The following is a 21,047-nucleotide window of genomic DNA, read 5'->3' as shown; positions in this document are numbered from 1 at the left end:
GCACAGTTTCTGATGTCTGTAGTCTGTTGGTTGGAGGGGCTGTGAATAACTCACCTGATATGCCTTGGAAAAGGGCTGTGCAAGTGCGATGCATTACTGTTCATGATATTAACTTGAGTCTTGGTAACATAGCGGAGCAGAGTCTATTTGTGGATATTAATAATAGAGGAGTTGTATCCGTGTGTAGGCTACATGGCTATTTTCCTGGTCCAACTATTAAAGGGGTGGGTGTGTTACTGTGTGTACTTTTCTAGGCTTTCCACTATTTTAATACGTTTTTTTCTTTTAATTAAAAAAATATGTTTCATTTATCTTTGAAACGCCTATGAATTTTCCTCAAAAATGTGCAGTGGATGAATTGCACTGACATGGTTTAGATTCAAGTACTTTTCGATCAGCAAGGAAAGATGTGGTAACAGTTCTAGTGGAGGGCCTGCTTGTCTCTATGGAGATGTTATTTTTGTACCTGTGTGTTTCATGGTACGGCATTAAACATATATCTCCATGGAGACAAGAAGTAGGTGACACCATAAGATCAATGGCGAGGTAAGGCCACTCGCAGGAACAATGCATGTTTTTTGCCAAAGCATTTTTCAGCATTAACATTTGTAGATGAAAAACATGCACGATAGATAACATGGTAATACTAATGGTGCATTCATTCACAGGTGATAAAATATGAGCGTTACCTATAAGATCAATGCCATACTGTGTCGCATTCCAGCAAATCATTAACATCTTCATGACATAATCACCAGAAACCTTACAGACAGATCCATATGTTGCTATGTTTGTTTCCCTGCAGGGTTTGTAGCATCCTCTGACCATCTCCTCACAGACGACCAGCTGCTGTTTTTCTAGTGTGTCATATACAGTAGGCTTTTATATAGTTAGGGCATTCTAATGGGTCCTAAAGGGTTCAGGCCTGTTCTAATGTAAGGTAATGGGATGACTGCAGGTAACCTTGTTCATCGAGCCTAATGTACCTTCTCAAAAACCCTCTATTACACAGGGCTGTCTGCTCTCTCCTCCACTCGCATTTGTTTTAACATTGCTAGCATGTTTACCCATGTGTCTAAAAACATACATGAGGATATTCGATATGATTTACTTTATGTATTTTTTGTAGACGTGAGAGGGCAGGACGTAGCTGGACTGCCATGATATAAAACTGCTACTATGCTTTTACTTTTACAAATGACTTGAATGTGTCAGAATATCATATAATAATATTCAGTTGGAAATAATAGTAGCCATATCAGTAATAGATCTGATTAATTCATATAAAGGTCCTCTATGTAATAATTCTGCTTGTCTTCATAAAGATGTTATTGCTTGGCCTGCGATGCCCCACACTATGGCATTAAACAAGCAGTTGACTCCACCGGGCCAAGTCACAGGTCATATATATTATGCTATTAAAGTTATAATACCTCCACAGAGAAGTAGCCTATACCCTCCACCAGAAAAGTTCCTTATTACACCTGTAATTTAGAGGCATCTCAGCATTGACAGTCTGCTGACCGCCTTTAATCTTTGTTTACGCAGGCATGGCTCAACTGATAACACGAGACTTGCTTGGATGTTATTTATAAATGTGATATCACCTTCTCTTTATAATGATAGGGTCAGGGAGTCTGTGCCGAGCCAGTTGGCCGTGTTTAATGAAGTGCACCCTCATCCTCTCACTAGGGGGCAGCTTCTTCCTCACATGAATGACACATCGGAGACGTCCACTCTGTTATTCTGCCCTCTCCTCTCTATTTCAAATGTCACCCTTCTTCACCCGCGCACCCGCATCACAATGACACCCTTCGCGCACAGAGGCTTAGCGAGTCGGAATCGGGGCCCGGAGTCGGGAGAGGCCAGACGTGAAACATTGATCCGCACCAAATGTCAAAGATCTTCAGTGTGACTTCTTCATTGTGGCTGATATTTGAGTGGACAGACTCAAGCAAATCCCAAGCTTTTATTGCACACTGCTTTGGTCTGTGGTGATGTGGAAGTGGAAGTCTCATCCACTGATATTAAATTTGAAGCATATGAACATGATTTTGAAGAAAAGAAAACTTACAAAAGTACAAAACTTGGATAGAAAGTTGTTGTTTTTTTCATTTCTTGTTTTGCAGGGTTGAAATATGAACAAATCGGGACAGTATTCATTGCAAAGTTGAAGGTTATGAGTCAACATGTATGCTTTTTCTTGCCTGTGATCCAGAATACATACTTCTTCAACCCTTTACCAGGATGTGAGTCACCTGTGAATCTCACCCTTTTCACATGGCCGTGATCGGCAGTGGATTAGCCAGTCGGGGGCATGAGTGGTCCATCCATATTGGAAAAAAATAAAGGAAAAAATATGACAGGGGGCTGACAAACATCGTGGATTTCTGCAGAATCAATGAGCAAAGCACTGCACTGTTTCATAATTTTATTTCATGTGTCACTGAAGAAAACAGATCTGATTGCATGATCACATTTGACTGGACTTGAGATGCAACAGAGGATGTGGGAACTTGACTGACATCAATTTGTATAAAAAATATAGAGAGAACATTCTGAATTTGCCTGGTAATAGTTTTACAGCATAGGCGTACAGATTGTCAGTACTGTAGAAGAATTAAAATAAAATAAAAACATCCCCTTTTGTCCTTCACTGGTAGATTTGATAGAATAAAATAAATCTGAATTCATTAAAAGTGCACTGTGTAATTTCTCTTCCACTGTATTGCAGCGACACCACCTTTCTTTAGCAATAAAAACACCGGTAATGGAACAAATGCAAGATAGTTTCATGCCGCTGTGGAACATTCCTGGGAAAGGAATAGAAACCGCAACCGACATGTTATATAGTGCTCCTTTAAGAACCACATTTGCTTTTTCTAGGTTTCGATGATGTAATATATTCCAAGTTTAGATCAAACACAAAACTTTCAGCTCAACCAGGCATGTGACCGTTCGCTCTATGAAACCATTATTCAGAACAGTACTATAGGGGGCCAATAAAACTGCATAAATCTTTGTCTTTTTCATCTGCAACACAACATGGCATCCTTGCAATGTGGGCTTTACTTACAGGCAACTTTCAGATTTTTACGCTACTCTCCCCTCCTACCGCATATTTTTTTTACAAGAACACCCTTTTACAGCTACTACGTTTGCCAAACAGATCCCTGGAGAAGTAAAGCATCACCCATTTGAACTCTGCAGTCATTAAGCATGTGCCACAGCTGGGAGCTGGGTCCAGTCCGCGATGTTGGCCATGAGCTGAGAATCCCAGAGTATGTTCAGGTAAACATAGAGCGGTGGAGGGCGGCTGCCTTCTGAGATCCTACTGCTTTGGTGAGGGTGCATTGTCAGTAAGTCCCAGGAGGAAGAGCCCACTTCTCATCTTCGTCAATTATCTACTTTGTAAATACACCTGGCTGTCTCTTTTGACCTTTGAGCGAGTTTGAGGCTTTTCAGTCAATTAAGAGGCATTTTTGAAGCAGCTGCCGTGCGGTCGACCTCACTCCTCACTCACAAGCTTGCCACCGCTCCAATTTACAGCATAAACAAACCAAAACTATGGCGGAGAAAGAGGGACCGTAAGACTGCAATTACGGAATATGAGTCTCGGAAGACGGAAGCTATTTTTCCACAGAAAGACAAAAAACACCTTGGGGAGAAATTTGCAGCCAGGAAAAAAAAAATCTGACAAACTTGAGAATAACAATGAAATCAAGGTGCGGCTAATGAGCTATAGGACAGCAGCGGAACAGGGAGGCGAGAGCTTTCGAGGCAAGGCTAGTTCTGTCCAGAAAAAAGCAGGAAAAGGCGTTTGCCATATGTCCATCGTCTGCAATTAAGCGCTCGAGTCGGAAAAGGTCTCCTCAAGCGTGGAAATAACGAGAATCGCCAAGCCGGGCACTGTCTCCGTCTTCATTTGGCAACGGAGATGGTTTTCCTCTACTGCGATCCCATCAGGATTAGTGTGGAAGTGGCAGGAATCAATGCAGCTGGGAGTTGGGCTGGATTTGAACCACTGCCCGTCCAGCAGGGCCAGTATTAGCTGTAATCTCTGCCCCCACTCTCCGCAGTGACCAGTGGGTTCAGTAACCTCACCTGGAGCGGTGTGAAAGCCAGGTCAGAAGTAGAAAGAAGCTAATGCTAGTCTGTGTATAAAGAAATGGAAGGAATACGGCAAGGCACCGGTGAGGGAATGTCATTTTAGGTCAACGTGGAGGTTTGTCGGTGTCTGTATTAGATGTTGACATGCAATTTACAGACATACAAACTTTCTTGTGTCTGTAGTCTTAGATAGAGTTAGTGTTTTTGTTAACATTTTAAAAGAGAAGATAACATTGATATATATAATTTACATGATTTAAAACATCTACACTTAAGGAAAACAAAGAAAAAAGTAATGAAATGTTCAATGTTCAAAAAATGTATCTATAGTAAATTAATTACATGACTGAATGTTAATTTCATGTACCAACTGTGGCTTCTATCTATGACATGTGACCGGCTTAAGACTCAAAGTTTCCAATATAGTCCACTCTATCCCTCATACTGCTCCAATCTGCAGTTTAGAGTTTCGGTAGGGTTTTATTCAGTATTGCATCAAGCACCACTTGGATTTCTTCACATTTGAGGGCAGAGACTTAGAACTCGTTGACGTCCCCCGTAGACTTTGCATGCACCACCCCTGGCCCCGCAGACTGAATGCACCGCAGGGTATGATGTCTTGTTTGATTCACTTTTATTCTAAATTCTGTATCAAGATATTGTTTTGTGTTTGGGATGGTCAACCAGGCACATCCTTAGACCCACACCAAACCCATACTTGGTACTAAGAGTGGTGGCGTGTTGGAAGAACAGGATCTAAGCAACTATCCAACATTATCTAAATGTAGAAAATGTCCTCTATCTGAACCAAAATATTGCATTAAATCTAACATGGTTTCAGCGATGGCCGGTTATTCCAGGAAGTGGCCATATTGTGCAGAGGGAGTGTGCGCTCAGTCTGCTGCTCAGCCATTAGCCAGGTGCGTGAGTGAGGTGAGAGCCCAGCCACTCAAGCTAGGCTCCATTTTCCCTCCTCTCTGCACTCTGCACTCTCCATGGCTGCTTTCAGCACAAATTAGCTGTATTAAGTCAGTGACTAATCGCCCCAGTGCATTTGCCGCTGTCTGGATCTATAGGTAATGCTAACCCCATACAGAACCCAGACCAACTCAATTGATAGCAGCCCCCCCAGGCAAGGACGGAGATTCAGAGGAGAGGAAGGAGAACAGGATGCCATCTAATTCAATGAAAGAGACATTACCCGGCCCTCACAACGCGCCAGGGCATGAGTAATCAGACACAAATTCATTTTAGAGCCCAGGAGCCCAGGATTGCTTTCAATTAAGGCCGGAGTTTAGAGCTACAGGGTGTGCGGAACTGTGGAGGTGGGGCTCGCAGACACAACTCACATCAGATTTTGTTGACAGGGGAAATTGAAGCTTGAATCTGCAGGGAAGTCAGATACACAGCAGGATGGTCTGTGGCAATTATTGGATATTGTGATAACATTTAGAAAAGATAAAATGTTTCTTTATATTATACTAAGCCTTGTTTTAGTCTATGTTAAAACCAGAGTAACTTTTTGGAAATTATCTTCTTATTATCAGTCTTTATTGCACTGAAAAAATATGCTTTCTTACTGTGCATCTTTGCTTGCATCTCCACAAACATGACTCTTAGTTGGCCTGGCTATAATCTTCGACAGTATGGCATAAACATGTTCCCAAAGTATGGTTTTAACTTTCTATTTCCATTGAATTCTGCTGACATGCCTTTGACATGCCATGCTCCAAAAATTTGCATACTGTTCCTTTAAGTAGTTGGATCTATTCTAGGTTAAAATTCCTGCACTAATAGTAATGTCTATACACTTTTTTAGCTTACAGTTGAAAAAATGTTGCTTTGGAGCTTGCAAATAGATATACTCTAACCATTCTGAGACTTGATTTATCACAATATCACAGTTAATGTTGCATTATTTCTCATAAATGGAACTGGCAACTATTCCTGGTGGCGTGTGTGTGTATTTCTGACTGAAGCTAACACTTTCCTTTCTGTACCGATTTCATAAAAAAAAAAAAAAAAAAACTGTGCTGGTTGTTTTAGAACCGTGATGGTTTAGGAAAGAAACACGTTGATGATATTCTTTCCAAAGAGAGTGAAAGTGCGTGGGATGTGAGCAGTGGCATTCATGCATTTATTCAGCACTTCTCCAAACAAACTGCTCTGCCCGGCTCTGCCCCCACCAACGCCCTGCCTTTTGTTTATCTCTAAATAAAGTCCTCTGGAGGCTGCATCTTCTCAAGTTGTTTTTAGATTTGATTTCCAGACTAAATGGAATTGGATTTGATAAGAACGTCATGTTTGTAAGCACTCAACTCTATCTGCCAGAGCTTCTCCTCAGTAGTGGAACGTAGGAGCCGGGCCCAAGGGTGCACATGTCTCTATATCTACACATCAGCAGCACAATGGCTGTTATTGAGGCATAACCAAGAGTAATGATTGTCTCTGTGGAGGCGGGGCTCAGCTGTGTTACACCCTGATGTATCTGAGAGATTGAACCATGAAATACTAGACCAGTGTGATGTTGATAGTTGTTCTTTCGTCATAAAGCACTAGGGTGTTAAAGAAATCATTACCCAGATACGAATCTATACTAAAACTGGAACTGGGATAGATTCTTAGTTGAAGGGGTTTCATCTTTATTTTTAAGTGGTATGAGCAGATGGTTAAATGGAAGAAAAAAAAAATCCACTAATCCTGTTGTGAATATGTCATTGCAATGTATAAAATTGTGACTGTAGATATAGATCATAAAGGACATAGGAGGTCAGTAGTCCAACAAGGCCAAAGAGTATGAAATTTGAGGAAAAAAAGCCCTATATAGATGGATTTCTGTCTTTGACGTCACAATCCGGAGAATATTTAATAACTTTTGAGGCTCAGAGCAAGAGGATCTCATAAACCGGATTAATTAAACAAACATGAATGAAACAAAATACATCTCCAGGTATGTTTGATGATGAATCAACAGTGAGGTCAGAGCAATATCTCTCTGTATTTTTTTATACAGAGGGATATCAGGCTGTTCATCACTCCTTCCACTGTGCCTCAAGCCAGGCTCAGACATGTTTGCATAATCAGATTTATTTCAGTGACACACGTGAGAAGAAGGAGATCATTGGTGTGTCATTTTGAACAAAATCACATTTCTCTCACCTCAGATTAACAGAGTTTAGTGGGTTTGTTTGTCCTTGTAAGCAGCCATATTTGTTTTGATACAGAAGGACCTTGTGTGCCCTTGATCGTCTCATCCACATGTCAGTCACGCCCATCTGAATTTGGGGAGATGCGCTGGTGACTGGTGAAGATGTATCACCGTTATTATAGGTATAGCTAGGCAAAGTATTAAGGACAAAAACTTTTACACCTCAAATGGAGTAATAGCCTCATGCAGGTGTTAGTACTTTTTTATATTACTTCTTGCACATCTAAAGCTGTTCTAAAAAGCATTGCCCTTCTTCGCTCTAAACATTCTAATGTTCCAAATGGATGTGGTGACATTCACATATTTTCTTCAACTGTGGCCAAGCGAGCGCAGGTGAGAAGGGATTTAATTTCTCTTCTGCGCCGCTATTCCTGGCTGTCTCTGTGTTTAAATGCCAATAGCACAAATGCCTTTCAGGGAAGGTATTCTCAAAGTATTTGCATTTCATTATCTCACACAAACTGATAATGGCTCTGCAAAGTCTGTCTCCCAGTGACTCACCACAGCTCAGCAGAGGAGCGGGGTGCTGTGAGAAGTAAAATATTAACAAAATGAATCAATCCTTCACACAAGCACAATGAACCTAATGACTACAACAACTAATTACATTTGATGAATGGCAACCGCAAGATCTTCAAACTATAAAATGCATTATATTGCTATCACTTTACTTTCAGAAGTGGCAGTCATAATCGCAGTGAGATAGGGGTTCAGCTTTTGTGCTCATTTCCACTTGAAATTGAAAATACACTTATTGGAGCCATTAACTAAAAGGCATTAAGTAGGCTGTTTTTATTTATTCTGCGTCATTTGAGAAATCTAAAAGAATTGCTTTGCTCATTGAACAATCCTAGTTGGTTGTTTTGTTCATAATGCAGGAGTAGAACAAGTGAGACTCAAATTAGCATGTATGCAGCATAGTCTAATGCTAAGAGAAAGCTAGAGTCACTCCCTAATCCACCCTTTTGGCTACCCCAGTTAGAAGAGACATTTAACGGGATTCTGCAACAAACTAGAAAAAAGCCAGAAAAACTCTGGACATGCAACAGCGAGTCTGCTCCCAGCAAATCATTTCTGATGGCAATCCAATCACAGACGCGTATTTGTAGCTCAAGTCTGTCTAATGCCAAATACATTTTTGTCTTGAATGTGTGTCTACCATTCACAGCACAATGCATGACTTTCCCACCTCAGATTAACAGTGTTACATTGATTTGGCAGAAGTCGGTTTCACCATCACCATCTGTGTGATTTTTTTTTTTTCTTTTTAATCCACTGCATGTCCATCACTCCCATTTTAACTCAGGGTGAAGACTATGCTTCCTTGTGTAGGATATTGTTAGTTTAATACTTTATATTCATACTCTTTGCTAACAACTGAGCAGTGTAAACGAAGTCAAATCAAACAGAAACACACACCAATATCTTTATACAGGTGCAAATGCAAGGAGCAGCACCTTCAAAACTGAAAAGGTCTACTGTGGTCCAAAGAAAGAAAAAAGAAAAAATAAGATCTGATGAAACGTAACCTCAAAATAAAAAAAATTAAAAAACGTTTTGGACATTAGCCATCTGTGTGCTAGACATGAGCAAGTAACATGCAAACAAGATAATACACAGTCAAGAGGCCTGATTCATTAGACGTTAGTGTCGCAATACTAAAATTTCAACTCAATTTTGATACTGAAGAATAGACTTGATACAGATTTTGATACGCAAATGATCATTTTAAAAGCTAATTAAAAGTAAAAGCCATTTTCAGCACAAAACTGTAGTATTTGTTTATTATACCACGTGGTCTTACACTAGTTCTGATAAAACTCAAGATGAAACTGTTGAGGAAAGGTCAAATGTGATCCAGTTATGTGACCTTTTTCAGTATCTATACTTGGTTAAATGAGTATCTAGTTTTAGTATCTATTAGTATCTGATTTTCTATACTTTCGACAACCTTTTTTAGACAATACAAACAGTGTATTATGCAAACCAAATCAGATCTCCTTGGCTGGCTTACTTTTGACCCAGTAGAGCACCTTTGTGACTCAATGCTCCAGTCTTGTCCACTAATCTGAAGGGTGGTGGTTCAAATCCCACTCTCAACATAAACATCATCGGTAGAGCGGTCAGATCTCTTGACCCACAGGTTGGCGGTGCAGTTCCAGCTCCCACAGATGAACGCTGTCATTGAGTCCTTGGGCTAGACCCTTAACCCACCTCACCCCCAGCGTCTGCATGCACTGGTGTATGAATGTGTTTGTGAATGTGTGAGTTGTTCCTTGATCTAAAACGCTTTGAGTGCCTTGAAAGTGGAAAAGCGTTGTGTAAAAATGTGACTATTTACCATTTACCAACCTGCACGAAACAAAGTTCAAACCACAGCAGCCGTGCGTCCTATAGAAGCTAATCCACTCCAGCAACATAGCCCTGACTCGCGGCTTATGATGCGGCAGAAGGCAGCAGGGACAAGCCGCCACGTCACCGTAATGACATTTGAAATCTCTATTTGCCACATGAATGGAAGTGTTTGGCTGCGGCCGCCCTGGTGCTGTTTATTCTGCGAGGTTGCTTTAATTGGAATTCCGATGACTTGGCACCACTTGCAGTCAGCTGGTTTGTGAAGACACGAGATGGTTGTGAAATGTCAGCGGGCGCCCATGCCTACCCCTGTCTGCTCCCGATCGCATCAAATGGTTTCCACGCAGTTCTGACACTTTGTTATTTTGTTTGGTGTTTGCAGGTATATACGGGCCGGATGAGGGGTGGGCCGGCGCGTACCCGGAATGCCGTGAGAGGAACCAGTCGCCAATCAACATCGTGGATCAGGAGGCGAAAGTGTCCATAGAGTACCAAGAGCTGACATTAGAGGGCTTCAGTGCTGAGTCATCCAATAAGACGTCTATGAAGAATACTGGGAAAACAGGTATTTTAAAGAGGCCGTATCAGGTTATTTTTCCAACTAAACAAAAAAATACAGAAAAATCAGTTTTGCCTGAGTACAAATATATTATTAAAGCAGCTCAGAGTCAAATTGAGAACGCTGTGTGCTGTCTGCATATAATTATAGTCTTTTTATCATCCATGAACCAAGAAGTAGCACTGTTAACATACTAGTTTTGTTATGACTGTGACAGCAAAACTCATTGTGGTGAATAATTAGGATGCTAGGAATACATAAGGAAAGTAAGAAATAACTTCGGACCACTGCAGATAGACTGAGCTCCTTCTGTGTGTCATGTTTTAAGATGGTAAAAACAGGGACAGCATTTTTAAGCTTTTAATCTAATAACACAAAATTGGGGATATATAAGACCAAATTGACCAGTAATTTGACCACTATACTTAGACTACTTTCGCACATTTTCCGCACACATTTCCTAATGGAGACACCAATGTCGGTAAAGCTTGAAACTGTTAGCTTATCTTGAAAGTCCTGTAACCTGACTTTTCCCCATGTATTTGAGCTAAATTTCTCTTGCCCCAGTACATGTATATTGTGTAAGCATGTTAATGTCCGATAATCAGAATGTGTGCATTAGCATGGTAGTTGTTAAAAGCCTTGCAATGACGGCAAAACTCCAATCTGGCCTCTGAAAGTTGTGAAAAGCTCTTATAATGTGATGAATAACCAGGACGCTCTGAATGCATAAAGTGAGTGAGTAATAAATTTGGACCACTGAAAAATGCACTAGTTCTGTTTTTGTTTTTGTTTTGTTTTTTTGTTTTTTTTTACATTTTTAAAGCTGTAAAAATTATTTAAAGCACCTGAAATTCAACATACATAACTGTGCCACACACCTAATACCACTGACCGCAAGCCTCTGCAGTCTTCAGTGGCAGTCTTCACAAACGGTCAACACCCTAAAAGGGTGTAGAAACCATAGACTGTATAAATAAACCATAGACTGTATATATAAACCATAGACTGTATATATAAACCATAGACTGTATATATAAATGGACATAGCTATCCTGCTAGCTGCTGCGTTCCAAATAGGAAGTGAGCATGGGCTACAATTCACCTTACGTTAGAAAACTCTCTGTCAGGCTCTTAATTTTGGTCTTAAAATGTTTGTAAAGTGGTCCCTCGTTTATCACAAATGTTACGTTCTAAAAATAACCCACAATAGGCGAAATCCGCAAAGTAGTCAGCTTTATTTTTTACAATTATTTTATATGTTTTAAGGCTGTAAAACCCCTCACCACACACTTTATACACTTTTCTCACACAGGCATTAAAATTTTCTCACATTTCTCTCTTGTTTAAACTCTCTCAAAGTTCAAACCTTCGTAGGCGCCTTTGTCGGTGCAGAACGTTTCATCAACATTTTGGGTTTTGTTGAGGAGTAAAACTTGCAAACATACAGCACTTCAGAGTCACACTGCTAGTGATCGAATAGCGACATGGAGCAAAATTGCGCTAAAAGCAGTGAGGCCGTGAAAGATGAACGTAGTTATAGTGAAGGCGAACTGTATTGACCCGCTCTACGTGGTCATGGCATTTTTATTTCGCTATTGTGTCCATAATTCAAGATATAAACCTTAATAAGAGACCAATCAGCTGCCTTCGTTTCCGGTAGCAACAGGTTTGACTGACAGCATTTCTAAGCACTTGTCCCCTGCTAAACCAGCGGTGCAGACAGGAAGGGGCGTTACGTTCCACATCTTCGCTCCAGATTGGCTCTTTGGTTGCTATGATATTCGTAGTCCTTCTCCAAGTTCACCCTGTAACCTCCAGCCTTGATGAGTTTCATTTGCCTGGAGCTGAATACTATGGATGACGTCACACTCGCTTAGTCCTCTTTTTTATATAGTGTGCGTTACAAACTAGGTTCCTTGAAGGATTTGTCAAATTGCTATTATTCTGTATGATTGAGCTGAGCATTGACTAAAACAAAGGAAACAAAACAGTGCACAATAAGGAAACGACAGGTCACATATAAAGCAGAGTATTAAACTATCTGGTAAAGGTAAATTGGGGGGACGATAGTTTTGATGTGTTCTCCTGATTAATTTGGAAGAAGATGGATTTTAGACACAAACTCAGACTGATACTTTGAAACAAGACACTGCAGGTCAAAACAAAATGAGATATATTAAATTGAAACTTTTTCTGTTTACTTGTATGAATGTCAAAAGGAAGAATTTCTCCACATTTCCGGTGGGCAAAACAATAATCAGGCTAGAAAGTAGATATCAACAAGACCTTCTGTAGAAGCATTCAAAATATTGATTTATACATGTGGTGTCTGTCGAAACTACTTTTATGGGAAATGACTGTGGGAGATAAATGTAGTTTATCAATACAGCCTTTGCAATTTTAGTTTTTCTAGTGAGTAAGTAAAGTCAGTAAAATAATTAGACTTATTTTGATTAGATTGGACAATTTTGGACTAAATGTTATCAGGCCTGTGTTGGATTTTTCCATGTATTTTGCACAAAACCTGTGTTTCCCCACTACAGACATATTATATAAGCAGCTCTTGAGTTCAATATGAGTCGTTAAGTGCTATCTGCATTTAATTATAATGTGTTTTCTTGTCAGTGAGTCAAGAAGTGTATGGTTAGCGTTCTAATTGTGTTTTTTCACATTTTTAAGACAGAAAAAGTCAGAAATAAGTTTTGCTCATGGTGTCGTCCGTGTCTTTGCGGTTAACACAATTGAATTATGTAGTTCTCTTTAGTACAGTTAGCCACGGTTCTGTCAGGTTGAGTTTGTGAGAGGGAGCGCACGGTGAATATGAGCTGAGCCTAATGGCATTATTGGCAGGTGTCCGTGTGTCAGGTCTACGTTACATCACTGTGAATCTCAGAGAAAAGACAAGCACACAGTCTTTAGTGAAGGCAGGATGACGCTAAACAAACAGAAAAGCAATTCGATTTTGTGCAGTTTTGTATTCTATTTGGATTCCTTTCAAATTTTTAACACAACCAGGAGATTTAACAAAAAGACTGAAATATAAACTGACAAACTATAATGACATTTCAGAACATGTTTGCACAGATCTAAACTCCGGAGTTAGCAGCTTTTCTGCAGGATAAGACAGGATATTTTGTTGTTTGTGTAGGAAATTATCATACCTAACCTTCTTTTCAAAGCTTGATCTCGTCACATCTCAGAAGCTAAGCAGGGCTCGGCCTGGTTGAATGGGACACCGCTGGGAATATCAGATGCCACAGTGGGGCGCCAGTGGCAAAAAACTGTTGTTGGGTCCTCAGGCAAGACACTTCACTCGCATTGCCTGAACGTGGTGTGTATGTTCATTGGAAGGGTTGATGGAGCAGATTGGCGCTTCCGTTAGTCTACCCCAGAGCAGCTGTGACTACAAAAGTGACTTACCACCACCGAGTATGGAGCAAATGACTAATGCATGAAATTTTAAAGTGACTTTGAGCGATGTATTATTATTATTCTTGTTATTATTTCTTCAAAAATTGCAGCTTTTCCTAATTACGTCCATTCCGATAGCGATTTCGATTGCGATTAATCTTGCAGGCCTGTAGTGCATGAGCTGTTCCTGGGCGGATGTCAATGCTGTGGGCCACCTGCATTCAGTGTTCCTGGCATCTCCAACGCCTCTTTGTCACCAACAGGTATTTTTCACAATTTGAGCTTGTCACTAAGATGGATGATGCTTTCTGCTCCCAGGAAAAGCCAGTTGAAAAGGCTTGGCGAGGACAGGCCACAGGTGGTTAGCGTCACTCCTGACAGACTGAATGTAGTGCTGTATGGTTAACTGGGGAGCTTTGCATATAGGACTGAACTCTTACCTGCACTCGGAGGCTTTTTAAGAGACACACACATCCAGTGAGAAGTGGAGTACACCGTAGTTCTAGTGGTGGCGTTTTGGAGCAGTCCTTCCACCATGTCTGGAACTGGATAACTGGTTTTGTCACCCAAGCCTGCAGATACGGAAGAGGAGATGCAAGTAACTGAAGCAGGGTCTTATTTCAACATTAATTCTGCAAACAAATACCCACATAAATGAACTGTCACGTATGTAATATAATGTAAATGTACCCGAATTATATTAATTAATAAAAAAGGCCTATCTGAACCAATAAAAAACAAAAATAGCAAATATACTTCTATTATTTTGCCTTGAAAATTGCATTTCATTCCATCAAAAATATACTTTTTATCATTGTAGTATCAAAAGTATGAAGTATCAAGTCCAGTTTTTTAGTATTGAAATTTGAATGGTAAAAAAATCCTCAAGTTGTGGCTCATAAACAGCAAAAAGACATTGGACTGAAACCCCTAAACAGCAGCTAAGTCCTTAGGCCAAAGATTGCAGTGTTGCCAGGTTGGGTCCCGAGTAAAAACTATTGCCCGCGGATTGGACCAGGGCTATTTTCCATGCAAAATGTCTCAGTTTTTGGATAATCGTGATAAAACTCCTGAATTTCAGTGACAAATCTTCATGTTCAAAGTCACCAGTGCTTGTGGAGCTTCTATATGTGCATGAGAGAGAGGAGGGGGCGAGTCTGTGTCACCTTAACATCGCTACTTTCACAAATATAATGGAAATACAGCCCCCTCCGTCCATTCGTTTGGGCGCTGATACCTGGCAACCCCGCTAGGTCGTTAAGCTGTGGCACTTTTGGCACAGCGGCGCAGACATGATTATTTCTTTTGGAGGCTCGGGTTGAACCAGTAGAGCAACAGCCGGTGCTATAATAATAAGAGAGAGCAGTCGTACGACCAAATGCCATCAGAACACCTTATGACAACCACAATTTCAACCTTAAAGTTCAATTCAATTCAGCGCTGAAAGTAATATTTCCATAGTGACACAGGCCATCCCTCAGTGAATCCAGTCAGGGGTTACAAAGGTTAATAGAAACAGGTCAAACTGAACTGTCATTCCCAGAATGCACCGGGGCCGTTCCAGTGCTCTACTTGCTGTCAGCCATCCATACATCAGCTCTGTCACTGTCGGGGCTAACACTAGCAATGACACCAGCATCACCATGGCAACCACACTTGCATATTCCATATTGTCCAAATGTTACGGGATTAAAGTAAAGGCTGTGGATGTAAATGTGGATTATCTCATGATTTGTGATGATCTTAGAACCGGATTCATGCAATACAAACTAAGTGTTGTTTTTCAATATATGCTCTACTGTAAATATAGACTGATTACCTTATTTTGTGTGTTTATGTGAGCTGGAAGTGGCAAAATTGAGTGCATGAACTATATTTGCTATTTAAATTCACTTTTAAAAAGTCGGAACAATAAAAAGCAAAAACTAAACAAAATAATTAAAAGCATTACAAGCATCAAAAACTACTATACTTTATATTTTTATATGAATTAAATTTGATGAACACCAAATATTGTGTAAATAATGATATAACTCTTCTCCACTTTAGTCAAGTCAAATGAACTGCACTTTAACCTGCATTTTCCACCACAAGCTGGGAACTGTCAGTCAGAACATGGCAGGACAAATAAAGAAGTGACAGAGCCTCCTCGCATCTCCTGCAGGCAGCTGACAAAGGCCTGCACCTGAACAGTTAGCGACACAGCTAACAGCCGCAGCGTGCACAGAGCATGCACGAATGCTATGCAAACAACAGCTGTGAACCAAAATGGCGCGCAGCTTCTGCTCCTAGCTCTCTACATAATACATGGATAACAAGACAAATGTCCCCCCTTCCTTCATGAATAATGCATTTCCGTGTGCATGACTTTGGAAACAACAGTTGGGTGGAGAGATTACCTGGCGGAGGAGCTGATCACTGCTGCCACAGACATGTCAGAAGTGCCAGAGCAGGTGACATTCCCTTTAGACGACATAGTATACTATAGGTTAAGTCTTACTTACAACATTGGCTAGGCATATTGTCCAATCTTTTTTAACTCAATAGTGCCCAGTTACAGACTGGAGAGGCCAATAAGTGTGCCAATCTGTCTTGCTCATAAAGGGGCAAAACATGCAGTCAGGGGAAGTTTGAACTGGCAACTCTATGACAGCCTCTCTTAAACCTGGTCCACTGCACAAATGTCACAGTGTGATGTGACAAATATAATTTTAAGAGCACATTCACATTGTGACAATGACCAATGTTTGTCCGGGAGAATATCAGACTCTAGCGTGTAGGGAAAGTGAGGCTAGTACATCATAATGCTAACAGTGTTTTTTGTAAAAGTGCGTAAATGGAATGGGAAATGGGGAAATAAGGTCCTGGTTCACAGCAGAGCTCCTCTGCTGTTCCTTTGATGGAGTGCTTGTGTTTACAGTTGGTCACATGTTTGACAAGATTGATCGTGGACACATTGAGAGGAGGGCTCACTCTGTGACCAAGATTCATTACTATCGAACACTGCTTGATATCAACCGTAGCTCGTCTTTAATGGTACAATGGATCTAACTGTAATTGTTGCCCGTGTCTGACTGTAAAACCTATTGCCCACAGAATCTATAACTTCTCTTAACCTAATTTAACTTAGTACTTTGCTGAAAAGGTCTGCAATGTTTCTAAGGGTTGTGTTATTTATTTTCTTTTACTCATAAGCCATAATGTTTATTTCGATGAGTATGGAACATGCATTTGATTAATCCAACTCTCAGTCATGCCTACCTGGTCCCAGTATTGTAAAGTATAAGGAAAATGTGTTGTCTTATTTACCCAGGCAACTAAATGATCTGCTCTACCCACTCTGTTATTGCGATTTGTGACTTAACTGTCAAAATATCAAATGTGTTTTATTGTGATTGTACTATTCTAATCCACAGTGTATTGGCAGATTCCTATCCTAGCCCTTGTCACTCTCAAACGACTTTGTATCGGAAGCGTAACTATGACTTTAAATCCAGGTGACTTTCCAAATTGAACTCATTCCCGCAGAACAAAGAGGTGGCGTTTCGGATCTTTCTTGGAGAATTGGTCGAAAAGTGGCTGTACTGAACCAGGTCATACTTGAGTGGTTATGTTGTGCCTATAAATAGCAGGACTGAAGTGAGGGGGCACCGGGGTGATGACACGGGTTAATGGAACACTGCAATGCTTTCAACATTTGCCATTTGTCTATGTTCTAAAATAAGGCCTGTTTTAATTTGGACTACATTTAGTGTTGGAGAGAGTGTGAAAGGACAATGTGTACTGGATATGAGGTCATTACTCTGCTCCTCTGCTCTGTCGAGATTCAAACAGAAAACATACAATTCTACTAAGTATTTATACCTGTGTGTGCTATGGTTTAATGTATTCTGCACTGACTTCAAAATATACTTTTGTTTTGTTATTGTGTTATTATGTTTGCTAATGCATAACACTTTAATACCTGTTTTGTCTCATTTCAGTGGCCATTATGTTGAAGGATGATTATTTTGTCCGAGGAGCGGGACTACCGGGACGATTTAAGGCAGAAAAGGTGGAATTTCACTGGGGTCCGAGCAATGGTTCGGAGGGATCGGAGCACAGCATCAACGGGCATCGGTTCCCTGTGGAGGTAAGCATGGAGCCAGTCTACTACAAAGCCCGAGGTGACAAGTATTAGACATAACTAAACCCATGTACCTGAAATACATGTTTCAAACTGTGACTATTTGTATTAAGTTACAGGTTGTATTTCATTTGGTGGTACTCAGAATACAGCTGCAGTGTGGCACTTCATCTTTACAAATCAAATTTTTTGTTCAAACTGCCTGGTATCGGCGAGGGGAAAAAATGAACACTGCTCTTGTGGTGGATATGATTTTTTCCTTCTCAACTGTATTTTTTTTCAGTGATGCAGCTCGATGTGAAAGTATTCTAAGTATTCTATAAGTAAAAACATTTTCCCATCACTGGTTGTGGCACAAAATAAAGACGCTAGGTCAATGTTGTTATAAAGAACAGAAGAATGAACATACCAGGGCTGTACTAGTGAGTAATTTGTCAGTCCGACGTCCAAAACAAATCCAATTGGTTTTCTTTTACGCAGGCAGCTTTGTTAGTGAGATGCATGTACCTTGTCGTGTCTGGGCTGCTAGATCAGTTGATGGGTCAAAGAGGCTGTTGAAATCAGAGGAACCATCAGTCGTGATGAAGGAACATTCTTCTTTTCATACACTGGGGACACACTTCTCCATGGATCACTTAGCGGCAGGAGGCGTGGTCAGTCTGAGCGACCTGCCAGCGCCGTCAGGTTGACCGTATAATGTATAATTAATACTAGAGACCTCATCACACTCAAAAGGCTAAAGGATGTAATTAAATCAAGGCTGTTTAAGTTCAAGGCCCTGTACACTTCTGCAACCAGGTCAATCCAAGTTACTCATTTCACTTACTACTATTAATAACATTAGTTTGAGTATAACTTTTTGCTACCTTGCCTCACCTCTGCTCATTTGTATTCCTGTATTGACCTGGACAGGTTTGAGCACACATAGAATATACACGATATATAATCTCTGAACCTTGAGTGAGTTGAGCATGGTTTTGCTCTCACTACAGCAGGACAAATGATGAATATGTATGCTGTAACCTTTCCCATCCACTTCTGCCTGATACTGTCATCCTCTCCTCCTCCTCATCGTTTTCCCCCACTGTTTTGTGTCGCTGTAGCTATGATAGATCTGCAATATTGCCCATCTAAAAGAAAAAAAAAAAAAAAAAAAAAACAACTCTGGAGATTCTGCTGAAGGAACAAAAGCCTTATGTGAATGCATCAGTGAGCTCCGTGCGGTGGCTCTTTTAAACGAGAGATTTATAATATGCCATCCAAATTGATTTAGCGTGAGGACATCAGCGGGGGAAAGTTTGTGTATAGCACTTTTATGAAGTTCCAGTGAAAATCAAGCCCTGCTCTTATATTGACTGAGGCTGGCAGTCAACGATAGTATTTCTCTAGAGACGCTCTCTCTCTCACACACCAGCGAGCACACAGACTGCACTGTGCACAGACTATATTGGCACGCAAGCTCGGCTCAGGCCACAGCTTCACAGAGACTGTTCCTTCTCCGTGTTTGCAATAAAAAAGTGTCGATAGCTTCAGGAGAGGGACTAGTATGGGTTTACATTATAAAAGGTACACAGGATAAAAAAGATGTGCGTATAGTGTTTGATCAATGCTGAACAATAAAATTGGATTTGGAATATCATGAAAGTGATTCATTTTTAAAAATATTATTGTTAATGTCCCTGTGGGAAAAATAGTCCTCTGCATATGACCCATTAGTCTATCTCAGGGATACTTGTGAAGAGATCTTGAGCCAGAACTGAAAAGTATTGCCTCAATATAATTTATTTATTTTTAATCTGAAAGGTATACAACTATAAAAGAATTAGCCAGAAAACCCACTCAACACAGACCTATCCTAAGTAGTCCAGGAACTGGACCTTGAACCTTCTTGCTGTGAAGCTATCCTCTCAGCCACCTGCTTTTATTTGATTTACTTCATCCTCACGTGTACTCCACTCAGAGGTATCTTAGTGGAGTACACATCTCAAAGCTGTTACTTTGAAGTAAACTTTTCCTTGACTTCTCTCACCTTCTCCAAGATATTGGACTAATTCATTAGCAGCAGACTTTTGAAAAGAAACTCAATCTTAACCTTAGCCGTTGGCAAGAATTGGTGGTAAGAATGTTTATCTGGCACAATGACTGTTCCCTCCACTGGGAGCTACTACTAAACAAGTCATTTTCTCCAATTGGTTCAGAGACAAGTGAGCTGTTCTAAATAAGCCCTCTGCTGAACACTGTAACTTTCGTAGAATGCTGTCTCTTTCTTACTTTTTTGAAAATACGTACACAAAAAAACTGGAACTTGACGGTAGACATCAGAGCTTTTAATAATTGAGATTCTGATTTACCACAGAAGGTAGCCTAGATCAGTAATGACAGGTAGACGACAGAACATAATGGTGGGTAGGCGCCTCAGAAAATGTCAAAATATCGGGCAGGTGCCTTGTTGGGTGCCACAAATACCGGCAGGCGCCACAGAAGGTAGCCTATATCAGTAATAGCACTAGCTTCCACGAACGGTAGCCTTGATCAATAATGACGGCTCGGCACCACAAAAGATAGCCTAAATCAGTAATCGTTGCCAGGTGCCAAAGAAAATGTCAAAATAAATAAATATGTCACTCGCATTTAATCTGTGACAGTGGCCAGTTATGAAATTTGTGAAGCATCTCCTCTTTTTTTTTATTTGGTTTTAAGTCAGAGTTTGCCTTTCATGACTGATGAACATATTTGTAAAAGCTTCTTGTTTGCTTTGTATCGTGGTTACCCTTTTGAATAATGAAGTGTCTGAAGTGTTGTGAAGGCTGGCTCAAATGGATTACTGTATTGTGGAGTGGAGCACAGTACTCAGATTAGATTGCTATTGTGATTGTGTAGTTATCACTGTCTTTTGCAGGCTTTTCTTTTCTCGTGGCTCGAGGAGACAGCTCGTACCTCCTCAAGTGATCCACATAAATGATGTATGATTTACAAGCCTTGCCATTTAGCAGTTGTAGTCTAATAGGTGCTTGAATGGCATGATGAAGTAGGGCCCCGCTGCTCCTCTACCTGCTGTTTTAAACACTAATGCTCCGCTTAATATTACAGGCACAGTGCAACCAGGCTCTCCTCACACCCCCGGCCCTCCCAATCCCAGTGTGCACGCCCACTCATGCATGACATAGTTTGAGCACATTGTTATTCACCATGCAGTTTAGTTTATTCATAAGGGACAATGCACATAAAAACTCTGACCTAACCAAAAAAGCTAAATTGCCAACTTCCACCTGCGG

General features: G+C 40.6%; 1 protein-coding gene across 1 annotated transcript in view; it reads left to right on the top strand.

The window, feature by feature from the left end:
• The window catches only part of LOC117370822 (receptor-type tyrosine-protein phosphatase gamma-like), a 356,737-nt gene that overhangs the window by 242,372 nt on the left and 93,318 nt on the right, over window positions 1–21,047 (top strand). Inside the window, exons 3-4 of the mRNA XM_055221797.1 lie at window positions 10,056–10,238; window positions 17,630–17,778. Of these exons, the coding sequence (XP_055077772.1) occupies window positions 10,056–10,238; window positions 17,630–17,778 (332 nt within the window). The remainder of the gene's footprint in view (window positions 1–10,055; window positions 10,239–17,629; window positions 17,779–21,047) is intronic.

Source organism: Periophthalmus magnuspinnatus, chromosome 5 (genome assembly GCF_009829125.3).
Source record: "Periophthalmus magnuspinnatus isolate fPerMag1 chromosome 5, fPerMag1.2.pri, whole genome shotgun sequence".
Taxonomy (NCBI): domain Eukaryota; kingdom Metazoa; phylum Chordata; class Actinopteri; order Gobiiformes; family Gobiidae; genus Periophthalmus; species Periophthalmus magnuspinnatus.
This window is presented reverse-complemented; position numbering and strand designations above follow the sequence as displayed.